Source organism: Ylistrum balloti, unplaced genomic scaffold (assembly GCF_031769215.1).
Source record: "Ylistrum balloti isolate Yb309-2 unplaced genomic scaffold, AGI_CSIRO_Ybal_v1 Utg370142, whole genome shotgun sequence".
NCBI classification, from domain to species: domain Eukaryota; kingdom Metazoa; phylum Mollusca; class Bivalvia; order Pectinida; family Pectinidae; genus Ylistrum; species Ylistrum balloti.
The window spans coordinates 295,968-323,427 of NW_026782148.1; the positions used below are offsets into that span (position 1 = coordinate 295,968).

The following is a 27,460-nucleotide window of genomic DNA, read 5'->3' on the forward strand; positions in this document are numbered from 1 at the left end:
GGCTAATGACAGAAAATCTGGTCACGTTTACCTCTTAATCTGTGCTTATAGTGTAATGGTGTAGTATGTACTACATAGAGTGTCAGAACTGGATGACATGAAGATGTAGTGTTTGGAAAAGGTGTGCTGGACCGCTGGATTGTCTTGTTGTGGTAGGTGTATAGCCTCCAAAATGTTGTTATCATGTCTGAATTGCTTGTCTTACACACTTAATGAGGACATTTATCAGTGTGCTGATTGGTTTTACTATAGATGAAGAGGTTTGCTATATGTTCAGTATTCTGATGATTTTATATGGGGTGGTTATGATTAAGTGGCCTCTAGAGATTTAATCTTTACTTACAAATTACCATACAAATGTACATAATAATGCAGGTGCATTCCTGTAGAGACAAATACCTGAGATAAACTGATCTGTAGTCATTTACACACAAGAATTTGCTTTTGTCTTTTCTGAATAACATGTTCTTAATTTAAGCTTTGCATTTTTAGCAATATTTTGTTGTAAACTGAAATGATGTTAAATAAATCTGAAATACACTCAGTGTTGAAAGAGTAAGGAACTTATGTCAGCATTTACATTCAACTGAAAAAAAAATGCACACTTAAAATATATTTTATACAGGAAGTTATCACGAAGGATCACGACTGTCTGAACGATTGCATCAATAAAGATGCCACCTTTCTAAATGGCTCCTCTACAGAGACCACCAAACGAAGTGACTACTGTTATAAAAACATCATCTCTCTAAATGACAACCTCTGTATAGAGACTACCTTTCTGAGTGACCTCCATATGTAAATTGTCCTGTGTAAGTGACCACCCCCATTTAGAGACTACCTTTCGGAGTGACCACCTCTATGTAGAGACCACCTTCTGAGTGACCTTAATTTGTCATGTCTTTGTGAACACCTCTATAATGAGACCATCTCTTAATGTCACAGAAGACTACTTTTAAACATATGTATTTGAGTCTGATACTGATTTTTTAATAAGAAAATCCAGCAATTGTGTCTTGTCTGAAATGATCTTTTAGGCAAAAATTTGAATTTAGGTATATATTAACATGTTTTTGCTGAACATGCATAACACTAAAGGTACATGTTTTGTAATTTTACAGTGGCAGGAGCCCTGGCCATGGACACCTCTGGTCAGCCCCGAGGAATCCTTAAGGGTGGAGTTGGGGGAAGTGATGATAGCTACCTGTTCTGTAATGTACCAGAACATCATGATCTGGTGAGTTGTCAGTGTTCTAACTTTGTGTACTTCAGTTTTTATATTGTGTGAAATAACAGTTGCCAAGTCTTAAATTTCAAGTTTTGTGACCTTAAGTTTACATTAAAAGAGACCACATACTATATTTAACCTGCAGTAAAAGTAAAGCAGTAGACTGATTCTAAACCAATGAAATAGCATTTGTTCTTAAAACAGCTAATGGTATTGGTGTGCTTATGTCCGATTGACTTATCATACAATATAGTGCCTGCTTATTTCGGGAAAGAGATGTTCACACCCTGGAGTAGTGATATCCACTAATTACAGATATTATCCTGTGTTATATAATAATGTAGGATCCACTTATTTCTCTGTATAGGTAATACATAGGTGTATTAAGTAATTATTAACAGCATTAAGGATAATCAGATAAACCACAGGTGATATTATGTATAGACATGTCCCTTTATTTTATGGGTTATAAAAGTGAAAGAATGTGTAGCATTAACTTAGGTATCCAGTAAGCACAGGAGATTCTTTACAATATTAGTGGTGAATTTCTCAAGCTGTACAAGGATTCACAGATGAACTTCATCATGGATCCTTATCTATAGTGATGCAAGCTTTACACCTTCATGATCTGGGAGTAGAAGAAATTGTAAACTGTGTGTAGGTCAGAATGTTTTATGTTAATTGTTCATATTATTAGATATTCACAATTTTAAAAATGATACCCTAAGAAAAATGACATTGCATGATGGAGGCATTTAACAAAATTTTGAATAAGTTGTGTAAAATAATGTGTTAAAAATATTTTTTTTTCTTAATTTAATCCAAGGTCAGAGTTAGACAAAATGTTACTTGTGACTTGTCTTAAAGGTGAATAATGTTTGGGAATTGGTTCCCACCAACTTTTCTCACACTGTATCGAAATGATAAAAAAAAAATTTAGTAGATAATTTTACAGTTTTAAATCCTGTCTGTGATTATAGACAGTATCAGTTAATTAATAGGATCTAAAGATATACATCTTATATGCTGCCATCCTATACACAAATATAGAGGGCTCTGCTTGTTGTATATAGAGTAGGGTTAACTGATAAAGAATTCTGAAGATTGTCTAGATTGGTATCAGTAAATGTACAAGACTGTTTGTGATCAAATGAGAATGATCAAATGCTATGTATAATAGATTAAACGTTATGGGCCTTTCTAAACAATATTCATGTGTAAAGCATTTTTTAGAATTTTATACTAATATTTTATTTCTTATTGACCTTAACTATCAAGTAATTGATTTTGAATTAATTTTAAACATTGTCTTGTGTTTTACCCAGACAGTCTTGTATATAGTCTAACTGTTTAAGTTTAATATGTTAAGTACAAGTTTACAGTACAGATATTAAATTTCAAAATCAGCATTATAATCCTGGTCCCCGAATCTCTACTGAAGTGTTTATAACATGTACCAGTAACAACAGTCTCTCTCCACTTCTAGCATAGAGGACAGGGTGATTGTAATGTTGTATTAGGATTGGTGAATAGGTGATAACTCTCCACGGTAAATATTGGGAGAAATACGACAAACATGTAATGTATAGTGGACAGATGTCCGAGTGTATACCCAACATAATCAATAACCAGATACAGGCACAGGATTAGGGTGTGAGCTCGCTGGAAATATTTACCTAGTACCTTTATATCTATGATATCTTCAGGTGGTATTTTAGATTCCCAAATGAAATCCTGAAAAGTTAATATCCAATCTTGGTAAATCATTTCAGTTTGATTGTGAATAAGTGACATTATAATTTTCTGATAAAAAAGGTAATGAACCAGATGGATATGATCAACATTTAGATATTTTTGTACATATTTTCCAGTAACCTGAAATTTTGATCTGTGAAAAATTTCAAATTTTTGAACCCTGTCTTAAAGAGACGAAGTTTGTCAGTCTAACATGGCTATACTCTATCTGACATAATTAGATATGAAAGTCATTTTCATTAATAAGATATATTTAAATGAACTGAAAGAATTTTGTCATAAAATTTCAGTAGTTAAGGGTATCAACAAATATCAATCTCATTCAAACCTAAAGATGAACCATTAGATTCCAAATTTTAATACCAGGGTATTCTTAGATTCTATTTGTTTGGTATTGACAAACTCTATTTCAGATTTAATCTAGTATTTAATCTTAGTGACTAAAAACTGATAATTAGGCTTTCAAACTTCTGGAGTATGCATTATCATAAAAGACCTTCATATTTAATATTGAACCAGTCTGAAATAATCCTTGAAAAAACTGATTATTTGTCTGAATTTTTTAATAGCAGTTAAACTTCAATTAGAATTCACTAAATTTAAATGCTATCACATTTCAATATACATGTCATTCATTTGCAACAATGCTGGTATCAGTATTACCTTTGACGGTGCCTTACTAATTTATCAATATACATATGTACCTGTGCTAATTTTACCTGCCCAAACTCGTTCAGTGTGTATAAGCTATAGGTATTTGGAGGGATTTACCTACAGTATTAAATTTCCCGCGGGAGGTGTCAAATCATTACTCGATAATGATTTCCATTTAAATCTAGACCAGGTTTATATAGGCAGACTATCGCAGGGGTCATACAGGCCAGTGTTACCCACCTAATATGGTGTGGTTGTTAGTACTAGCCTGCTTGTGGTCTCAGGCAGATCATTGAGCATAAAATTGTTTTGCTGTTTCTTGAAAAGAAATTTAAATGTTATCATTGAATACACACATCAATGGTATGCATGTCTAGAAGGTTACATCTATATAATTCGCTTCGCTGGAGGCCATCACCACACTATAGAGGTTAAATGCATTGAAATGAAATGTAAACAGTCATTTTTTAACAAGAAGGTGTAATGTTATTGTCACAGGAAAAGTTATGGATATAGAGTATGAATAAGTCAATATTTTTATCTGTCATTTATTTGTAATGTGTTGACTTCGGTATTTAGTGTGTTTGAAATTGATAGTAGAAGTTACTGAATAAACACACATACCAGGTTCTCAGAATTATTGTTGTTATCAAACTGTACTCTTTAACAATAATCAAATAGTAAGTAGTCATAGAACTGATTATGCTGCTGATAAAGCATTATTTTGGTTCAGACAAAAAATAAAACTGGAAACTTAAGATGAAATTTCTTAAAATCATACCACATTAACACTCATCACAAGGTTATCAAGGGCTATGACCCAGAAATGTACAACTTAAATAAGTTCAAAAAAAATTCAGACACCTAGAGTATCGATAACAATCTTTATTTCAGTATTAAATATATTACATATGAAAGAGTGAAAACTTAGCCGATGGTTTTATTTTCTGTTATAGGAGGACTACATTGCAGAGCTCCAGGAAAAGTTAAAACGCCTCAAACATCGCATTCTCAGAGAACAGGTGAGAAATTCTGTAAAGAATACTTACAGAGTTACATAAGTGACAACCCTGTGTTCCTGGAACTATAGACATGGTGTCAAGGAACTCCACTTAATGGAGTTTTACACTATAATCTTACACCATTACTTAGAATGACAACCCTGTATTGCTAGAACTATCGACATGGTCCTAAGCAAATTAAACATCTTTCTGTTATTGTTACATTAGATTATAAACTACAAATATGTAGTTTCCCCCCCCCCCCCCCTACCCCCTTTATTGATTGAGGAGGAGGGATAAGTATTGTCTATACAAGTATATAGGAGAATGACCTCAGACAAAACTGTCATGTTTGAAAGTAAATGGCTTGTTGTCTTACAAACTTTGTGAAGTAACTATATGTGGTTTTATTTGTTGTAACAGGAGGATGCTGCAGCGAATGAGGATCATCGGTTGATAAAGAGGCTACAGAACGAATTGGAAGATCGACGGGATGAGCTGGAAGGTCTTGATCTGGCCATTGACAAACAGAAGAAATCGCTGAAGAACTTGCGGAAGGAAGAGAGACAATTGGAAGAAGACAAGCTGGAAGCCAAGGATGAACTTGAGTTTCTTAAGGCATACAGGCTGAAGTCCAACAAGAAAAAGTAAGAGAAGATGAAAACTTCTTTCTGTCTAAAACAGACCAGTAGTGTAAAATCAATCTCAAGAAATTCAAAACAGACAAAACTGTCCCAGATCAATTTACTGGTCATACATGATGGTCTTACATTTACAATATGTCAAATAATCCTTCTTTACCCATACAAAGGGTCTATTATAATGAGGTAAATCCTAGTAATACAGAGGGTCTATTATAATGAGGTAAATCCTAGTAATAGAGAGGGTCTATTATAATGAGGTAAATCCTAGTAATACAGAGTGTCTATTATAATGAGGTAAATCCTAGTAGTACAGAGGGTCTATTATAATGAGGTAAATCCTAGTAATACAGAGTGTCTATTATAATGAGGTAAATCCTAAATACCTATTATAATGAGGTAAATCCTAGTAATACAGAGGGTCTATTATAATGAGGTAAATCCTAGTAATACAGAGTGTCTATTATCATGAGTTAAATCCTAGTAATACAGAGTGTCTATTATAATGAGGTAAATCCTAGTAGTACAGAGGGTCTATTATAATGAGGTAAATCCTAGTAATACAGAGTGTCTATTATAATGAGGTAAATCCTAGTAATACAGAGGATCTATTATAATGAGGTAAATCCTAGTAATACAGAGGGTCTATTATAATGAGGTAAATCCTAGTAATACAGAGGGTCTATTATAATGAGGTAAATCCTAGTAATACAGAGGATCTATTATAATGAGGTAAATCCTAGTAATACAGAGGATCTATTATAATGAGGTAAATCCTAGTAATACAGAGGGTCTATTATAATGAGGTAAATCCTAGTAATACAGAGGATCTATTATAATGAGGTAAATCCTAGTAATACAGAGGGTCTATTATAATGAGGTAAATCCTAGTAATACAGAGGATCTATTATAATGAGGTAAATCCTAGTAATACAGAGGGTCTATTATAATGAGGTAAATCCTAGTAATACAGAGTGTCTATTATAATGAGGTAATCTTAATAATATGCTAAATTTGAATTAATGGTGAAAATCATATTTGGATATTTTTGCCTTCCAAATATTACAATTTACAAATTGCCCATTAGTTGTGTTATTGTCTCTTGATTTCTGTACATTTGTCTCAGCTATAAGCTCTGACATATAATAATATCTCCTTCACAGACCATCCTGTGTTCTCCTGGCTGTGTCCTTAGACAAGACATTTTATCATTATTGCTTCTGTAAACATGTTGGGGACCTTCTGTAAAACCTCAAAATGACCCAGGCTACACATGGAGGCAATACACCAGAGAAACAAGCTATTTTATTGTGTTAACTAATTTATTTTTTTCCAAATTTTTGAATCAGGAAAATGTGGAAGAATGCCATGGATGATTTAGATAGTTCAGACGACTCACTGGGGGAGTACATGGTCAAAAGTAGGCAGCGCTTTGTCAGAAATGAGGTGGAGGGTATTGAGAAAACACTCTCCAAAAGACGCAGCCAGTTACGAGATGCTGATGCACTCCTTCGACAGTGTAACAGTGATTTAAAAGGTGCTAGGGATCAGGTTAGTTTCACAGAATCAAAAAGCAAATCATGAGCCACATTGTTCATCTTAAAGAAATATACTTTCAGGTTATACATGATATCGTTTTAAATAAATAGTATTTCTTTATAAATATTGGGTGTGTAGTTTTCTCTATACCAGACTGTTAACTTAAGAATTCTTCTAGTTGAAAGCACATGTGTGATTAGATATTTATAGAATGGTAGTTTTAAGGTTATAGAACACTGGTTTTGTTTTAGGCACGAGAAACTATTGACCAGTATGACACTGCTAACCACAACCTCAAGTCTACAATGAAGGAGACTTCAGAATTAGAGCGACGAGCCAATCTGGCTGGAGTGGAACTCCTCAAGGCTGCTGAGCAACTCAGCTCCCTGAGGTCAGAGGTTAAGGACATGGAGAGAAAACGTGGCAAACAAGAATGCTTGCTTCGAGATGTCAACCAGGTATTCATCAAGTGTTTGGTGGAATGCTCATCTCTGTCGGAACGACAATATATTTTTATGTTCTTTGCCTTGAGTGTTTAGAATTAGAATATTGATATCCAGGAATATTAACATAAATGTTAAGTTTATGTGACTCAAAAAAGTAAAAATATTTTAGCTTTAATAATTTTACTCAAAACTACGATCATTTTAATTAAAACTGCTATCGTTATAGTTAAAACTTTTATCATTTCAATAACATAAATATCATACAGTGATTCTCTCTGTTATATGTAGCTGTAGCTAATGTGTGTACTAATTTCTTTTGATGGAAATTGTAGGTGTTGTCTAAAAGGGATTTGGAATTCAAAGACCTGGACTCTCGCACCAAAGTTGCCTCCCAAAAGTGAGTTACAACATCAGATGAATCTTGCGTTGTTCAGTTTTGACCTGAAAAGCTTGCATTAGATTTATATTCAGATATCTGGAACTGTATCTAACCAAAATGTTCAGGCCAAATAGGTGCCACATATGTGACTTTCATGTTATAGCCAACTCTGGTAAAACACAATCTGTAAACAAGTCTATTTATAGTGCTTTAATGCTATCTTTAATTTGACATCAGAATGAATTGTTATAGAAGGTCAAAAGATTTTCTTCTGTTTTTGCTACTTTTTCTTTCTGTTTTTAGTCTTTCCCGGTTACAGTCCGAACTTCTGTCAACAGAGCAACAGGAAAAACAAACACATTCATCTCTCCGAGATGCAGAAGATGTCTTAAATAAACGACGTGCAGAAATTGCCCGCATGCGTGATCAGGTAAGCTTTTCTTTGTATAGAATGTAGACTCAACTTTTTTTATTGATTTTTCAGGTTTTGTGTGGGTATGTTTGTAGATTTAGCTGAAAACTATAGATAAACTTTCATAAAAATTCTGTGAAAATGCTTGAATGGTTGAACATTAAAATAAAATGCTACAAATATTTGATACTGTTGATTTAATAGCACATTTAGGTAGGATTTGCTGGCATTAGAAATGATAAAACATCACTAAAGTCAGGCCAGAAAATGCTTTATAGTTTAAAGTAGGTACATACATGTTTTTATAGTCTAATGCTATTTTTAGGATTCTGTTAATTAATATTCAATCTTTACTAGTCTCGTGTAAAAAAATCGTAGAATCTAGAACGCAATGTGGTATTTGTCATTGTAATGAACAGTTCTTATTCAGATATATGGCACATGCAATTATCTGCTTTATCAATAAAAACAAAAAATTAAAATCAGCATTTTATTTGATAAATGACAATGTTTCTCCCTTCATTTTAGGATATTTTTATACTCTACAAGTATTTACAATCATGATCATTCCTTTCTGTTTTTCAGTTATCTTTTTCGAAGGCACAAAAATCAAGGAGACATAAGTCTAAAGAAGGAAAATCCTGATAACCCAGAAAATATTGAAGATTTTTCCCAGCATCCTTAATTTTTGGCTAACTTTTGGTTGCTCTTTATATACTCTGCCATAGAGACAAATATACAGTGTGACTGTGTGTTTGTGTGTTGGGCTGGTACATACAGAAATTGACCACTTGGACCTATATCTTGAGTGACCACTGGTCTCAGCTCTTTGACCACATGCTTAGTTTTGCTTCGTAGATGTATAGATAATAATTTTAAGTGTTTTGTAGTCTTCCATAACCTGGCAGTATCTATATCCTCCTGTGTATCTCTAAGTGCTTCCTGTAAAAGTAACTGATATTCTGTATTTTAACAAATATCTATATTTATGCTTCCCAGAGATTCATTTCATTAGTAAAAAATGTTAGAGTACTAATTGCTGTCATATACTTTCCCTTTTTAGTACCGGCCTAAATAGCTTAAGGATTTGGCAAATGCAAAAGTTTATAAACAAAAATTATATCATTACAACATGTTTTGTTTTATTTTGATTTTTTTATTTTGTTTTATTTTCACAATTGTCCATAAGATGTTAACTAAAAAATAAATAGCCTCGCTCTTGATTTGAATGATGATATGACTTTAATGCTTGTTCACGTTTAGAGAAATAGAATTTGTACACACGTATTTACTTTGCTGTTTTTGCACTCTATACTTGCACCGCTATCCTCCCAATAGAATTCTTACGTTTCACTAAAACCAGCTTTCTGGTGTTAATTTCCATTCTAACAAGTTCATTTGTGAAGTTTATGACTATGAACTTTAGAAAATTGATTGTCTGCAGTACTTTACATTAATTGATTGCCTGGATTTTCTTTTTAATTCGTAGCTGTGTATTTCCTGTCAACTTATTTTCTTACTTAAATTAATGCATGCTATAATTTGCTTGATACATTTTTATGCTTTTCTCGTAAGTTTTTTATTATTTTGTAATCTGTATAGCAAATATATTTCTTCTTTAGAAATTACTGTTGTGGTCAAAGAGCTGAAATATATGTCATTAAAGAGAATGGTTGATTTATTGATTGATTTCTGATATGGAAGTATTTCAATGATCAATAAAAAAAAACTTGATTTTTGTGCCAACTATATCATTTGATGTTATCTTGTATCCAGTAGTTTTCGTTATGGATTTTTGTTAACTTGTTATGGGTCTTGAAGTGTACTATTTTTTTTCCTCAAAAATCAAATGTAGTTCTATTTTCAACAAAAATCTATTAAAATTCATTCCTTTTGTTTCATATTTGAAGCATTTCTCTTTCATTATTGATATTTTTGTAAAGAACAAAGTCATTGTTCTTGACACAAAGAACTAAAATTTACTTACACAGTGTATTATAGATGTTTAAACACATATCAAAGATTATCTGCAAAATCCTAATTTTTATACGAAGATAAATGATCTTGAGTAAAATGAAAAAAAATTCTTGTGAAAATTATACACCAGGACAACAATACAAATATTACAGATATATATACAGTGTAGTAGGGATTATTATTTGAAAATTTGTGAATTTGATTTGTTTACAAAATAGAGATGAAATACATTTACATTTTTAAAACCATTTTATATTATAGAAATAAAGGCAATCCTAAAAATTGAATTTCAAAACAAACAAAAAAACAGAAATAAAAAAAACCCCAAAAACCAATAAAGATTGTAAAAAAAAAAAAAAAATGAAATTATATTTTAATGAAGTTTACATTAGAAGTATGTTTAGTATCTATGGTGCAGACACTGATTCCTAATACAAATTTTTGTGATATCAAAGTGTTTGATAGACATAAAATGCATGTGATTTCATTTGATGATGTTATGATGAATAACAATAATAACACAAAGTGTTTTTTTCTGATTTTGTACTTTTGAAGCATAAAGAAAAGGTAATAGCATGTGCTCCTGAAAGCATGTTTGAGTGTCTTGTCAGAAGGTCAGGGGGTACTGCAAGGGAAACTTTGTAATTTGGGGTACATATGGGGATATTATTGATCAACAGACTCACAAATGAAAAACTGATGATGATTGAAAATTTGAGGTGTTTCTGTTTGGATTAAAAAAAAACAAAAACAGAAAAGACAGGAAAAAACTGGAAGATTCTCGGAGTTGAATCATCTTATTTAAACTTTAACTTTACAAAGTTTCCCGTTTCATTAATGACTTAATTGGTTGCATGTGAATAATGGTGTACATGATTGAAGTCCAACTTATGTATGAAAGAGAATTAACCAATCAGGTGTGAAACATAATCTTAATGCTTATAGTTATACAATGCATTTAATGAATGGAGAGCGTACTGGTACAGCATTGGACTTAACTTAATTGGAGAAAATATTATATGAACTTTTTTGAGAAATTTAGACATTTGAAAGAAAAACCCTTGCCTTTAATACATTCAGTGTTAAGTATTTACAAATTAAAAATTCTTCAAATGGTGTAGAGAATGTGTATAATTGATTTTTTTTGTCACTCAAAGGGGAAAAAACACTTGAAATCTGTGAAAGATGAAACGTCTATGGAAAAAAAATATCAATTAAGCTTAGGTTTCAATTTCTTAAAAAGATAAATGCTACATGATTAGGAAAAATGACATTAACTACCTGGTGTATATGATTTGACTATAATCAACATTATCTGTATACCCTATAACAATAAACCAGTGTAATTATCACTAACAAATACAACTGATACATTGTGAAGAAACAAGAACTTTCCTGGGAGAAATTAGAACACTGTTTTTATGGCTTATAACTTGTCGTCAGTGTAATATTACATTTCAATGGGAATTTTTAATCCCTAAACAACATAGTGATTTAATACAGATATAGTATACATTCACTTGTGTATTTAGTTGATGAAATACTAAGTACTTTCCTGACCTAAGAATGAAATACATCAAAGACAAAAGAGATAGCCTTTCAAACATAGATCTGAATCCAAGCATGTGATTGATCATGATATATCATACGTAATTATTTGTCTGTCAAAACTTGACTAATTCTTGAGTATTCCTTGTTTAACTGTAATAGCACTCTAGTTAATTATCTTTAGCACAGCTACAGTATGTAGTGTAGAATTACACCGCATGTCCTCACTATTGTATATGTATTAGTACTGAATTATATATAATTTTAGAAAAAGGCTGTTTTATATACATATGGTATATTGATATTGGGGATGGTACCAATAATGTTATTTTTTGCATACTTTTTGTTTTTAAATCCTGAGCTACAAATTGTCCTCTTTTCTTAATAAAAGATGCTTTTTAATTTAAATATTTGAAGTATTTAATGAAAACCACATGTTGATATTAGTCCATCTACGTAAACTTGAACAAATGAAATGTTCTGTATTGGGTAGGTAGGAGGGGGATGGAAGGTATCATTAAAATACAAAAAATTAGTAACATTGGCAATAAATATTCTCACAAATTTATCACACTATTAATGAGAAGTTTCTCATTTAAAGCTGTTTATTTCCATTGATAAATAGAACATGGGTTTTAATTTTTTCTGTGACGTATCAAAAGAGGAAACCAGTCAGTGTGACTTGGTTTTGATACCGGTGCTTGTGTTACTTCAAATCACAGTCATATCCTTTGTAAAATTGCTCTTCAGATATTTCATTAATGATAATTTGAATGGTATATATATGTGTTGTTGACTTTTAAAGGTGGCCAAATTATATATTTATGAACTGTTCAAGTCCATGATTCTTATGGGTGAATTTGCAAAAGTTCTAATATCTGGTAAAATGATTGTGATATTCAGAATGTGGTAACATAACTTTGGCCTGAAATTGTATTTGGTATACGTTTGTAATATAGAATATGTGTGTTTGATATTTTTATTGGGAAGCTGTTGTTTGTGATATCTATGTCTGTGATACAGAATATGTGTGTGCCAAGTGTTAGTGTGTAATATATAAGGAATACTTGCATGTGTACAAGGAACATAACATAGTCATATATATTTGTATTTTGTGTGTGACTACCCAGTATGTCAGATTTGGAGTAATAAAAAAAGTTAAATTATCTATTGATGTTCATTTGTTCATGGAAAGATGGAAACTGAGACTGGCATTGGGTTACATGAACCAGTTTTTGACTTAATAGACACACAGACCAGTTTTGGACAAGGGGATGCAAAAACTGGTTTTGAACTTGGGGATGCAAACAAATTGGCAACTTTATGATGGAAGTTTATGACTATTTCTATATATACATTATTCATTCCAAACTTTCACTGGCATCTCCAGCATGAATATCACCACCAAGGAAAATATTGAAAATGGAAATAAGACATCAAAATTGCTTTATCAGTATTCATGTTTCATATAACCTGTCATACTGTAAATGTTGCTATTTTGTAGGGATTTTATTTTTAGGGATCCTGTTTCTAGTAGTTACTATTTTTGAGGGGTTTTATTTTTGAAGATATAATAAAATCACAAAAAACTTACACCTTGAAAATAAGATTTAAAGAATAGACCATAGTCCATTTCATGACTTTTGTCAAAGATACATTACATTTGTTTTTTAAGCTTTTGGTATAACTGAAATTAGAATCATCGAAAAGCACAGCATTTAAATATGATTGTGATTGATAAAAGGATAAAAAGAATAATATACAAAGGTTTTGCTAAATCTATACCAAAAGATAATTCCAAGGATTTGAAATTGATGACACTATGTTGATATGTGAATTGATTTAATTGGATGTCCAGATTGAGGTACAGAGACGTGACCTTGAGAAAGTTGATCAACTGATGGGCAAGAAACGTACAGAGTTGCAGCTTCTGCAGGACACTGCTGAACGTAAAGGAAATGAACTTAACCAGGTTCTTCGTGACGCAGAAGGAGAGATAAGTCTTAAACAGCGAGAGCTCAAGGTAGGGGACATAACTATGACCTTTAGCTTTGTTAATTGGAATATATTTCTGTTTTAATTGGTGACTATAACTTCTTCAAATTTAAGTGAAATTTGATCTTTTTCCTCTTTTATGTTATAGGAATGTAGAGAACAGTTACGGGATCTAGAAGTTACCAAGAGTGACCTGGTGACTGCAATCAAAAGCAAGAGGGGAGAACTCTCAAAAGTAAAGGAGGAAGTGGAAACAGAAGATGAAGTGTTACAAAAACTGATCAGTTCTGTGAATAAACACAAAACAGAACTCAAACATGCATATGAAATGCAGAAACTAGAACAAACAAATCTCAACAGTGTTAAAAGTACTCATGCACAAAAAGTGGCAGAGCTGGAGAAGACACAGCGTGAACTTATAGCTGTAAGTGTATAGGTTGTAACAGGACCACTGATCCTTGGTACTAAACATACCATCATAACAGATACTACTATAGGGAATGTAGATGCTGATAACTCTTTACTACTTGTCATTAAGAAAGGTGCTCATTTGAACTCCTTCTGAAGAGAAGAATTAGGTTTTTAGAATTTTGAGTCTTGTCAAAGAACTACAATTTTATGTCTGTGATGAGATAAAAAGTCTTGATTAGTAACTGCCCAGACATGTCTGTATCGTTATAGGATAATTGTCATTTTTAATTGATATTTGGTTTATTGGCTATATAGTGCTATACCTCTCATGTTGGATGTTCATATCAAAAGGACAGTACCTATCACCCATCTGATTGACTTATATACAGCTTACATGTAGTTTCAATGAGAAGTATATTATGTATATACCTTTTGTAGGAAAAAGCAGAATTAGAACAACTGACAGCAGAAATTAATCGCAAAGCCTCTGAGTTAGAGCGGTTCCGTCAGGCACTAGATCGTGACCGACAGGACACAGAACGCCTTAATCTTGACAAACGTTCACTGGAGGACCGTATATCAGCCATGACACGAGAAAAGGAGATGTTGGATGATAACTGTAAATCACTGGACAACAAAATCAACCAAATGAAAAGGTTTTTTGTAGCCATCAATTTGTTCTGTTAACTGTAGCGTGGAAAATGATAGGGTCACAGTGATATTTACAAGGCAACACATGATGTAGCTCGTTACCCTTTCTTCTAAGTTTGTAATAATGTGATGTTACATCACAAAGCCAACTGATGCAACACAAATCCAGGTCTGTAGCTGCTGTTTGACCTGTCCAAATAAGCTATTCATATGTAATGCCTACGCTCTCCTTGTTAAAGAGTAAAAATATCACTGAATATTGTGTGTTATTCCTTTGCAGAACACATAATATCATAGAGGAAAAAATGGATACCTCTGCCAAGCGACTGGAATCATTAGAGATAGAATTACGACAACGGGAGAAAGAAATGGACGAGGCAAATCATCAAAGAACAGCCCTGCAGAAAGAAATACACTCCCTCAAACAAACATCTAAAGGTATGTACTGCCTCAAACAAACATCCAAAGGTAGGTTCTGTCTCAAACAAACATCCAAAGGTATGTACTCCCTCAAACAAACATCCAAAGGTATGTACTGCCTCAAACAAACATCCAAAGGTAGGTTCTGCCTCAAACAAACATCCAAAGGTATGTACTGCTTTAAACAAACATCCAAACGTAGGTTCTGCCTCAAACAAACATCCAAAGGTAGGTTCTGTCTCAAACAAACATCCAAAGGTAGGTTCTGTCTCAAACAAACATCCAAAGGTATGTACTCCCTCAAACAAACATCCAAAGGTATGTACTCCCTCAAACAAACATCCAAAGGTAGGTTCTGTCTCAAACAAACATCCAAAGGTAGGTTCTGTCTCAAACAAACATCCAAAGGTATGTACTCCCTCAAACAAACATCCAAAGGTAGGTTCTGTCTCAAACAAACATCCAAAGGTAGGTTCTGTCTCAAACAAACATCCAAAGGTATGTACTCCCTCAAACAAACATCCAAAGGTATGTACTCCCTCAAACAAACATCCAAAGGTATGTACTGCCTCAAACAAACATCCAAAGGTAGGTTCTGTCTCAAACAAACATCCAAAGGTAGGTTCTGTCTCAAACAAACATCCAAAGGTATGTACTCCCTCAAACAAACATCCAAAGGTATGTTCTGCCTCCAACAAACATCCAAAGGTTTGTACTACTTCAAACAAATGGCCAAATATTGCTTTAATAAACACTTTAACCCTTGTATCTGATGGTTTTTTGGCTTATCTTTCTCCTTTCACAGCAAGATAAGGACCAGTTACAGGGACAAAGTTAAAAACAAGATTGTGTTTATAAGTGAAGAGAAAATTATATGAAGTCAGTGATTGCTATAGGTGTGATTTACCTCTGTAATTTGAACTATTTCAGAAACGAAGGCAGAGCTGAAAGCATTAAAAGAACATGTGAGAGAAGCTGATGACCAGTCCAGACATCTAGAACAGGTAAGTTATACGCTACTATAGAACTTCCTAGGGTCTATGAAGGATGATCAGTGCAATATCTCTCCTCAGAATTGTCACATTTACATTTGTTTCGTGACCTAACTTCATCATCCAGAAAACACCTTTCTTGGGGTTTTTTTCCATAGTAGTATAGATAAATGTTATTGCTCTTAAACAGAAAATACTCCAACACATGTTAAACCATGTTACAAATTTGATTGAAATTATTAGGGACACAATCAGATTATGAAAATGTAGATAGCTCCATGTGTGAAAATAAAAGTATAATATAGCTGTTTAAGTTTGCTAGCTCAAAAAATGAACCCTGTAAATGTTTTATAATTTAAAATCATATTGCTGAAATCTATGAATAAATTACAATGAGATACCATCAAAAATTTCAAAGTAAAAAGTTTTTACGAAAACTTTGTTTTTTTTTTTATCAGGATCTTCGTGAAGTAACACATCAACGAGATGAATCTAAGCTGGAGATGGAACGTCTGAATGAAGCTATCCGGACGAGTCGGCAATCCTACGAGGATTACATACGACAGGAGAAGCAGAAACATGAAGAGCTTCAGGAACTTCTCAAGTCTGTGGCTGAGAAGGAATTTGAATACCAGGAGGCACGCATGGTAAATAGGCTAATAAAGTTAAAAATTGTGTTAGGAAGTACATCACCACTGATACTTAGTGTCCTCAGTATTAGAGGCATTCTGGGTAATCAGTTTACAGGCAGATAATTAACAGCAGAGCAAACTATAGAAAAACTATAAGGTATAGATACAAGACAGCAAACTATAGAAAAACTATAAGGTATAGATACAAGAAAGGGAACTATAGAAAAACTATAAGGTATAGATACAAGGAAGTGAATCATAGAAAAACTATAAGGTATAGATACAAGAAAGAAAAACTATAAGGTATAGATACAAGAAAGGGAACTATAGAAAAACTATAAGGATACAAGAAAGGGAACTATAGAAAAACTATAAGGTATAGATACAAGGAAGTGAATCATTGAAAAACCATAAGGTATAGATACAAGAAAGTGAACTATAGAAAAACTATAAGGCATAGATACAAGACAGTAAACTATAGAAAAACTATAAGGTATAGATACAAGAAAGGGAACTATAGAAAAACTATAAGGTATAGATACAAGGAGGTGAATTATAGAAAAACTATAAGGTATAGATACAAGGAAGTGGAAGGTATAGATACAAGAAAGGGAACTATAGAAAAACTATAAGGTATAGATACAAGGAAGTGAATCATAGAAAAACTATAAGGTATAGATACAAGAAAGGGAACTATAGAAAAACTATAAGGTATAGATACACAGTAAACTATAGAAAAACTATAAGGTATAGATCTATAGAAAAACTATAAGGTATAGATACAAGGAAGTGAATCATAGAAAAACTATAAGGTATAGATACAAGAAAGTGAATCATAGAAAAACTATAAGGTATAGATACAAGGAAGTGAATCATAGAAAAACTATAAGGTATAGATACAAGGAAGTGAATTATAGAAAAACTATAAGGTATAGATACAAGAAAGGGAACTATAGAAAAACTATAAGGTATAGATACAAGGAAGTGAATCATAGAAAAACTATAAGGTGTAGATACAAGGAAGTGAATTATAGAAAAACTATAAGGTATAGATACAAGGAAGTGAATTATAGAAAAACTATAAGGTATAGATACAAGGAAGTGAATTATAGAAAAACTATAAGGTATAGATACAAGAAAGGGAACTATAGAAAAACTATAAGGTATAGATTAAAATGCATCTGCTTAAAGCATATTTAAAGCAACTATATCATATACCTTGGAACTTCAGCATATTTTTAAGTTTAAATCATAGGGAGAAATTTTATGGAGATTCTTGTATAAAACTGACAAATTTTGAAAATATTATGGGAAGTCTTATTTACAGCTAAGATTGAATAAATGATAAACCTTCTTTTTGCAGGCTCTCAGCAAAGTAAGAAAAGAAGTGGAAAGAGAGGAAAATAAACTGAACAAGGTAGGGGGCCATTAAAGATGTACTAATCATTATTTCATTATGCATGCATCTCCAATTAATGCTAAAAGCAATGTGTGCTTCTATTCTAATCACAACCAATATTTTGGTTTCATCCTTTCTAATTTAACTTCGATATTAATAAAAGTAATTCATTTGACCTTGTCCTGAAAATAACATACAATTCTTTTTTTTCTACAATTTTTCTGAGCACTTTTGAAAAATCAATTTCAACAATAGGTGAATAAAAAGTGAATGTACCAAGTATAATGGTAAAATTATGGAAAGCAAAATGAGTATGAATAGGATTAACTAGAAGAAAAAAAAGTGGGTTTTTTTTTCTTTCAATTTCCAGTACAAGTAATTTGTCTTTATGGATATTATTTTCCAATAGCTGTTACTTCCAAAAGATAATGATTAATGATAAAATTCAACCGCTTCAACCTTTTGATGTACTATCAATTAATGCTGTAGTTAGTTTTTTTGATAACTCTCATAAATTCTATTGACATGGTTACATGTAGTCCTTTAAATTCTCATGGCACAAATTCAAGTTGATCAAAAAATAATTGTCAGATTTTAAGAATTCTTTCATTCACACTTGCAAGCTGTTTGGAGAGGTTTCACACATTTAAAGTTTCAAGTGTCAGAAAGACACAGACTTCAAACCTTTTGATAAACAGGTGTGTCTAAAACACCGAGTCTTTCCCTCAAAATATGGAGAGATGGGGCAAGTATGCTGAGATTATTGGAAAATGAATAGTTCAGATAAATGCAGATTACATCAGTATTCCAAGGTCATTTGTAACCATGGTAACTGACTTCTCACTATGACACTGGCCATATTTGTACTCAAAGTCTGTTCAGCCACCTTACAACTTTCAACTTTCAAATCTGTTTCAAAATATTACACTATGCCAGCTTTATTTTAAACTTTCTTTTGTTTGAATACATTTCCACATCCATGATTCTGTGGTGCAAGACATTGTGAAGTAGTGATTGTAAGTGGATATTTTCTATAGAATCAGCTGTCTTTTGTGCAATCAAAAATTTAGGACATACACTTAGCATTAGGTATAGTGACCTCCTCCATTCAGAAGTGTCTGTAGTTCTGAGAATGCCTGACTTTTGGAGGCTGGAATTGTTCCCTTTACAAAGGATCAGAAATGCTGTGGTGATGCTGAGCAGACTTTTGGGGGCTGGAACTGTTCCTATTTATAAAGGAACAGAAATGCTACGGTGATGCTGAGCAGACTTTGAAAAATGTAACCCTGTAATTACTGACCTATGATCTATCTCCTTTGTCTGATGGTGTTTTCAGCTGGTCAGTAACGCTAACCTTGAACTGGACAATATCAGGAGTGACCTTCATGATAAACAGTTAGAGCTAGAGCAGGCCACTCTCGCTATGGAAAACTTCAAGGTTGGTCTTTTGTCTGTAAGCCCCAGTAATTTAGCCTGTGTTTCTCTTTCTGTGACAGGTATTTAAATGTGGTGATAAAGAAGCTTTATGGTATTGATGTTGCAGATTGATAATTTTATTTCTATTGCATTAAAAGTTCAACCTTTCAATTTGAAATAAAATCAAAAAGTTTCCTTTTCATTGAATCAATAAATTTAAGTATTGTGACAGATTTGTTTGTATCATGTGAAATGTATTGTGATGATCCTCAGAGATGTGAGTGTATTTCATTACAAAGTCTGTAATACAAGTTAGATAGTTTTAACTTTCCCTCTCCCCTTCCTCAATTACAAATAACCAATTGTAGCCTGTTAATGCTATTAACATCCCAGGAATGATTTAATAATTAGTCTACAGGCTCACTGGTCATCAACATGTTCAGACATGTTTTGTACAAGTGAGGTTGACCAGTCTTTAACATCCTGATCAACATTCTGCCAACAAACTCACAATAGTGATAGTTTGGGGTAAAATTCAGGTTGGGAACATATCAAGAGCAGATTTTCTAAACTATCTGGCCACTGTATACCCAGTACATATTGTGGCCAAGATCATGTTCAATTCACAAGTCCTGTGTGGTTAATTCTGATGTTTCCTTAGAAGTGTTTTTAGATAATTTTATGTGAGAAGCAATTCTGAATTACATGTAAATAAACAGGGTTTTTTTTTGCTTGTATATATATATTTGTAATCCTTCCATACTCTCTATACCACAAACTTTTTCTTATTTTCTATAGAGGTGAAACAACCATTCATTATTCAGTAATTAGTATAGAGTCTGTTTGCTTTATACTTATTTTAACTTGATCACTTTTTATTTTATTTCTGTTTCTGTCTTGATTTCCTTCGTAGTACTCGTAAGTCCTTAATTAACACTCGCAGTATTCTACATAGTCAACAACTGACAGCACAGTGACTGTCTAAAATATAGCATTTATAAATCAAATTATGTGAAAAATCCCAGTGCTCTCGATCTGCCAGATTTGAGGCCAAATTCCCAATGCAAAATAGCATCTTTTTTCCCAATTTAGACTCCAAGTTTTCCCAATTCTATGGAAAACACCATTATTTTTCCCAATTCTAAGGGCCGCGGTCCCCAGTCCCAAAATGGGGTGTGAGAGCCCTGAATCATGTTTTTGTATGAATCTTTTAATTTTCTGTGTGATTGTTATAAAATAAATATTATTTACAGGAAATATATGGTTTGTTATTATTGTATTGGAATATTTCAGAGAGAAACTGAACAACTTCAAGCTAACGAGGAGAAATTTCATGAAATGGATAAAATCATAAAAGATTTAGGTAAGTCTTTTAAAAAGTGTTTAAAGATATTACATGTAAATTACCTTTCAGTGAAAATTCATCTACATTAGGTCTGAACACATTGAGAATATTAGGGCTGTTTTTCTGACTTAGACGGTCGGTACTATAGCAGTGATAATATCGCTAAATTCTAACAGATTCTCACTACTTTTATTTTAGGAAAGATTTCTCTTGTATTAAAATGGTAGTTCACAACAATTTAAAAGATATTTCATTTGATTAACATTTTTCTTGGCAGAAAGGGAAGTAGCTAACAGGAATGAGGAAAAAAGTGAGCTTGCAAAAGCCTTGTCACGATCCTATGAGGAGCTACAGAAACTACGCACAGAGGCAGCTCAGGTAATTATAAGGACCAAAAGATGTAGCTAGTCTTTTTGTATCAAAGCTACTTGTGTAGTGCAGCACGGCTCTGCTACTGGTTTTCTAGGTTTTTTTTTTAAGAGTGCCATTTCCAAAATCTTAAATACTGTTGATACAATTTCCTGTCTTTCATTTGTAGATTAAATGAATTCCTAAACGGTGGTGGATAGATGAATGCTTCCTGTAGATTTTCTTCAGATTACAATTATCTTATGCTGAAATTGAAATTGTCTCTAATCACACTTTTTATTTGATTTTTCATTCAAAATATCTGTTTTAGTTCTTTGTTTTTTAAATTCATTATTATGTATAATTATTCTGCTGCCTCTCCTTATTTACATAAAAGGGTGACAGTAAAGAAAAAACTTACTTCTTTTTGTTCTGTGTCTTCTTTTTTCCTTCAAATACCTTTATTAAAATTATGTGTGTGAATTTTAATAATTATCTCCCAATTTCCCAAAATTCTTCACTCATAAACTCCTTTAATCTGTTATGATTCTCTCCCTTGTATTTACTCTTTGGTGTTGTGTTGGAACCTCCTATTTATACCTTAACATGCCTCATGTGTTGCACCTATAGGATCATACAAAGACAACGAGAGAACGTCTTCAGATGGAAAATGCACTGCATGATATGCAGGTTCAGTTAGAATTAGCGAAACAGGTAACGACAGGAGAGTAGTGTAGAGTATGATATTGTGTGACGTGCATGGAATCAGGTCCAAGTTACTCAAAGCTAAACGTATATAAATACAACGATGCGGCAAGTGCTTTGTTCTTAAAAATTAGTTCTCATATTGAGAAAGTGATAAGCCCTGTATGATTTGGCCATGAGTACTGCAACAAGTGAACTTCTGTAATGGTGGTAAGTTGGGTTGAATTATGGCCCATCACAGCCAGCAGGCCAGGTGGTTCAGTTGTATGTACTTGATTATTTGATTGATATTCTTTAAGGCTTTTGTTTCTTTAGTGATATTTTTGATGGATGTTTTTCACACTGTAGAGTTACTTGGACCAGACACTTTTGCATGGCAGAAACTGCAGACAACTTGCTAGTGAAAGGATATAGTGGCTTTTATAACAAGTGTGCTTATAATTGGGTATAATATCTACAACCTAACACATTTGTTAAAACCTATAATATATATTACATCTCTAGATATATAACCTTTTTGACCTCTTGAGTTTTAGAGATATCAACATACAAACATTAGGCTAGGTTAAGATATTGTGATCCCATAGAAGACCTTTATTATGTTCCCCGTAGGGAAAGCGTATAGTCGCCAGTTTGTCCATCCGTCATAATTTTGTCCAGAGCATGATGCAAAAACCGAAGAGATATTAACATAAATCTTTATAGGTAGATAGATTTCAACAAGAGAAGTGCAGTGCACCAGAACAAACACTCATTTTTGCATAATTCAGAAGTTATTGAGGTTTATTATTTTTCATACTTTAATTTTGTCTGGAGCATTACACTAAACTATAAGAAGTATCAACATGAAAGTTCATAGGTAGATAGATCTTAACAAGGAGAAGTGCAGTGCATCAGAATCATAACTCCTCTTTGCATGATTTAGGAGTTATTGCCCTTTGTTATTTTTCATACTTAAAGTTTGTCTCATTTGGGAAGCATAACCTGTCTCTGATGGCCCTTGTTATGATTATGATGGTATGGGAGTGTTTGTTATTCAGTTATGTATCAATGTCACCAGTAGTGGTTTGATATTGTATTGATTATCAGTCCTAGGCCTGGAAACACCTAGTATTGGCACCTGTAATAAACACTACACCTGTCACATTTCTTCCTTGTCTGTACAAATGTCCTCCTTACCATGTATAATTCCAGCAATGTTAACAGGAATGGGGCTTCAGTATGTAATGTTCTATGAGAAAAGTATATATATTTATATTGTAATAAACCACTTCCTCCTCACATTCTGAACTCTACATTATTAGCTTTTACTTAATTAGAACATGGAGGAACAATCATTCATGTTTAACAGATCACCTTACATAAAAATTGTTCTGCCATTGTAGCTTATTACAAATGTTTGAGTATATTTGCTTGAGATTTTTTTTTCACACTGACATTTGAAGTTTTGTGATTGGAGTTTTCTCTACTGATAACCTTTTCCTTAAATCTAGTAGTTTGAGAACAGATATAATTTTATGTCCAGATTGAGATAAGATTTATAAAAAGTAAATATGGTACTGTGGTTTGTAGTGTTGTGTGGCTTGTACCATAATAGTTAAACTAATGTTGACCCCTACAGGAGATGAAACACATGCAGAAGAGAACAGCTTCCCAGGTTTCTGAACTCCAGAACATTGCTGAAGTCCAATTCAACAAAGCAAACAGACTAGACAGTGAGATTGCCAGAATCCGCAAGGACAACAAGGAGATGAGGAAACAGGTCAGCATAGGGTCAGATGTACAGGCCTAAGGTCAAATTTGGGGTCAGACATAGAGGCTAAAGGTCAACTAAGGATAAAAGTTTTCATATCAATATGGGAGCTTTAGTTTGGTACATAAATGGTCCCACAGTTCACAGACTGACATGAAGTAAAATTCCAAGGTTATCAGGATTGTGTTTACATTATCACAAGGAACATCAGACTAAAGGCCAAATGTGAGGCAACAAGGGATATATTAGGAAAATAATAAGAAACGAAAAGATTAGATCTAAACTTCATTGCTTCTCAAGATCATGCTATTGGGACAGCAGGTACAATTCTTATGTCATACATGCAGGCCATAGGGGTCAAGGGTTAAAGTGAATATTACTTTGATATATGAGGGTATCTTACAGGTCAACATGAGGTTTGAGTAAATGGGGGGGGGAGGGTACAAAAAAAACATTAGAAGTTAGAAAAGTCGCAACTTACAATGTCAGGTGATAGTTGATAAAGAGGTCTTATTGAAATAGACTAAGGTGTAAGGCAAAATATACTTTAGAGGTGTCACACTCTGCCCATTTCATCTACAGCTCATAGTTCAACATGAAAGTCAGCTTACAAGAGATATTTTCCGATGTCATCTTCTTGAGCTAAAATATTTCTCATCTACACATGCTTGACATGCCTGACATATAGATATCTCACATAAAAACCTGATTTTTTTTTCTGCTTGATTTTTTTTGCATCACCAGTCATATTATCTTAATTTATCGTAATTAATCATCATAATCATCCTCAGTTTTATAATTATTCATCGCGTGGCACTCTAGCAGCACGCTATAGATGATTTCTATAATTTGGTATCTGGGTGTCTGTCATCTGTATGGTACTACATGGCTTTGGTAACATTTAGTGTTGTACAAGTACCTAACTACATATGTATCTTCTCATCTGGTTTTCCACCTAATAAGAGCCATTTAGACACCACCTGTACTACCTCCTATTCAAATGTCCTTTCTTTTACCTTAATTGAACTAAGTACTTGAAGTATTTCATAGTATTTTTCTTTTATAGTTTTGTATGTCTCTGCAGCAATTTTATGCCAAAGGCTCTTAATAGGTTGAATACAGCATCAAACTGCAAATATATCAAATCATTGATGGGATATGGACTCTGTATTTAGAGTTGTAGAAAATTTCATTACAGCTACTAACCCAAAATGAACTCCTAGAAACTGAGAAAATGATAGAGGAGAAACTCAGAGAACTTGATTTTAACTGTGAACATGAGGAAGATAGTGTAAGTATTGGTGGGCTGTATCTAGGTCTGTAGTTCTACACCAGCCTTCAGATATAACACCTTGTTTCTTGCACCAATTCTAGCATGGGGTCTAAATATACGGGTCTTTTTATCAGAAAAAGAACATCAGTCTATTAACATACTCCCTAGTTACTGATTAATATCAACAACAGATAATTGAAAATGTTTCCATTAGTAATACACCACGGTCTCAAATTGCTCTGAATCAAGAAGGTTTCAAATGAATGGTCATAAGGATTTTGACAAGAAGCTTGACCTGAAGGCCCTGCTGGCCTAGACTGGAAACTCTCTTGTGTAGACTCTAGACTAGAACTAACATTTAGTATTAAATTGATGTCTAAATCTTCACTGAAGCTTGATCTTCATTATATAGATAGTAAGATATCAGAATCATATATTACCTGGTGTGTTAAATTATACAGGATATTATAGTACCTAGCTGTTCTCAAGTTTCACAGTTTCTCCACACACTCCTAACCCTTATCAAGCTCCCATCACACCTTTCCTACCTCAACCCAACCTTAGATGACCTAGACCTTATATAGATAAGTAATGTACTTATTGTAATCATTGGAAGTTATAGATGGCATCATATTTCCTTGGTGAAGTAATTTTATCTCTTGAAGTTTTCACAGCTGATTTTACTGGTAATGTTCACTCATCCAAGTGTTTGTAAGGTGTGGAGAGGATGCACTTGTTTTCTTCTTTTATCTTAATTAGTATTTATCATCATATTCTCCACAAGCACAAGCATATTGATATTTCCATTATTTATGTACACAAATGTAGATAACATTTACATAGTTGCATTTTTTGTGTGTTTCTTTTTCTTCATCTTCATTTGTCTCTTTGCCTTCATTGACCTTTTAGCAAGGTCCTGAAAACTCTTGTCAGAATGGGAAGTCTTCTGCAGAAGAGAAGCATGTAGTGGACCACGATCAGAGTGAAAAATTAGAACGTCACCTTGATTCCCTGAAGGAGAACCTTCCCAAAACATCTGAGGTTTAGATCTGTCTCTGTTAGCCACATGTAGAGCTTCTATTTAGCCACCATGTATACCATGTATCGTAGACACTTCTGTATTCTGTAGTTTGCACTGCTTGTAATTAGCTGCACATAGATAAACCTGTGTATTATATATAGGAAAAATCATGATTATTATATTTCATGATTAATGGAGAACTTCATGTATGGCTGTACAGTTAAGTGGGAAAATAAATAAAACATATCTGAGGTGATTACAATTTCTTATTGAGCTAAGATACATGTGTACATTTGTACTAAATTGTTCAGCTGAAGTATTGATATGAGGAGGGTATGTAAAATTGTAAAAAGGGTTATTCACAACCCAGTGTGGAAAGTTGGGTAGAAGCAATGACAGACATAAAAATGGGGACGATTCATAAGAATAATATAATCTGCTGCTACAATGTATACCAAGTTCTCTGAACACCTTATTAATGGTTGTCATGTATTAAGTTCTCCAAATTTGTTAGTGTATTTCTGTAATAAATTTCAGATAATTAAACTATATTTGTTCTGATGACAGATTTTATGTAGCATAGATTAGTTGTATATGTTTAATTCACTGAAAAATTTCATAGTAGACTTTCTGTTGATTTCTTTTGCTCAAGTTTGACCCCACTTTTATGTTCATACAGTTGACTTTCATAGTTGATAGTGGACATCGATTAGGAAATGATGGACATTCCATCAAATTCTAACTTTATATTTGACATAATTTAAGACAAAAGGTAAAGATGTTTTGAAAGCAGTTGAATGCTGATATTTGCCTTGGTGATAACTGAAATATATAAGTTATTAAAAACTGAAAAAAAAAAAAAAAATCTGGAAATAAAACTGAAATCTATAATAAGTTCAAGCACAATGTATTTATCCTGTATTTGTATTCAGCAAAGCAGCTGTCTTCCAGAGTCAACAATCAGGATATGACATTCATAGCTGTTATAATGCTCTCAGAATTTTGGAAGATTTTCATTAGAATTAAGCTGTAGTACAATAGGAATATTTTTTCAATATGTACAGCTGTACAGATAGATTTTGCACACAGGAATTTACCAACTGTTGTTATAAAAGTGTGAGAAAGTATATGAATTTCTCTACACATTGTAGCACCTGCTGAAAATAATTATGGAAATAACTATTACATACCTTTTAAATGACCATTAACACTGAGAAAAATCTACTAAAACAAAAAAATATATCCATTTTAAATTCCTGTGTCTTTTTCAGATTGTACATATTTCATTGACCATTTTTCATACATGATTTATGGATCTAATCCTTATTAGATTCCACACTTTGAAGTATACTTTGTGTTACTGGCAGTACATTTGTCCTGTTTCTGAAGTATACTTTGTGTTACTGGCAGTACATTTGTCTTGTTTCTGAAGTATACTTTGTGTTACAGGCAGTACATTTGTCCTGTTTCTGAAGTATACTTTGTGTTACGGATAGTACATTTGTCCTGTTTCTGAAGT

The 27,460-nt window shown here is 32.9% G+C and overlaps 2 protein-coding genes across 2 annotated transcripts in view; both read left to right on the forward strand.

The window, feature by feature from the left end:
- Positions 1 to 27,460, forward strand: part of LOC132550721 (centriolin-like) — a 75,129-nt gene that overhangs the window by 42,146 nt on the left and 5,523 nt on the right. The window contains exons 29-50 of the mRNA XM_060214812.1: positions 1,122 to 1,237; positions 4,594 to 4,659; positions 5,062 to 5,285; positions 6,629 to 6,830; positions 7,070 to 7,276; positions 7,597 to 7,661; positions 7,947 to 8,073; positions 10,588 to 10,599; positions 13,439 to 13,603; positions 13,724 to 13,999; positions 14,425 to 14,642; positions 14,918 to 15,075; positions 15,988 to 16,061; positions 16,508 to 16,696; positions 18,045 to 18,098; positions 19,417 to 19,518; positions 20,790 to 20,859; positions 21,119 to 21,219; positions 21,820 to 21,903; positions 23,516 to 23,656; positions 24,846 to 24,938; positions 25,830 to 25,961. Of these exons, the coding sequence (XP_060070795.1) occupies positions 1,122 to 1,237; positions 4,594 to 4,659; positions 5,062 to 5,285; positions 6,629 to 6,830; positions 7,070 to 7,276; positions 7,597 to 7,661; positions 7,947 to 8,073; positions 10,588 to 10,599; positions 13,439 to 13,603; positions 13,724 to 13,999; positions 14,425 to 14,642; positions 14,918 to 15,075; positions 15,988 to 16,061; positions 16,508 to 16,696; positions 18,045 to 18,098; positions 19,417 to 19,518; positions 20,790 to 20,859; positions 21,119 to 21,219; positions 21,820 to 21,903; positions 23,516 to 23,656; positions 24,846 to 24,938; positions 25,830 to 25,961 (2,876 nt within the window). The remainder of the gene's footprint in view (positions 1 to 1,121; positions 1,238 to 4,593; positions 4,660 to 5,061; positions 5,286 to 6,628; positions 6,831 to 7,069; positions 7,277 to 7,596; positions 7,662 to 7,946; positions 8,074 to 10,587; positions 10,600 to 13,438; positions 13,604 to 13,723; positions 14,000 to 14,424; positions 14,643 to 14,917; positions 15,076 to 15,987; positions 16,062 to 16,507; positions 16,697 to 18,044; positions 18,099 to 19,416; positions 19,519 to 20,789; positions 20,860 to 21,118; positions 21,220 to 21,819; positions 21,904 to 23,515; positions 23,657 to 24,845; positions 24,939 to 25,829; positions 25,962 to 27,460) is intronic.
- Positions 15,127 to 15,895, forward strand: LOC132550725 (uncharacterized; the record flags this gene model as incomplete). Its single annotated transcript, XM_060214818.1, has 3 exons — positions 15,127 to 15,405; positions 15,706 to 15,765; positions 15,863 to 15,895. Coding segments are annotated over 3 exons (372 nt in total), but the record flags the coding sequence as incomplete, so codon positions are not given.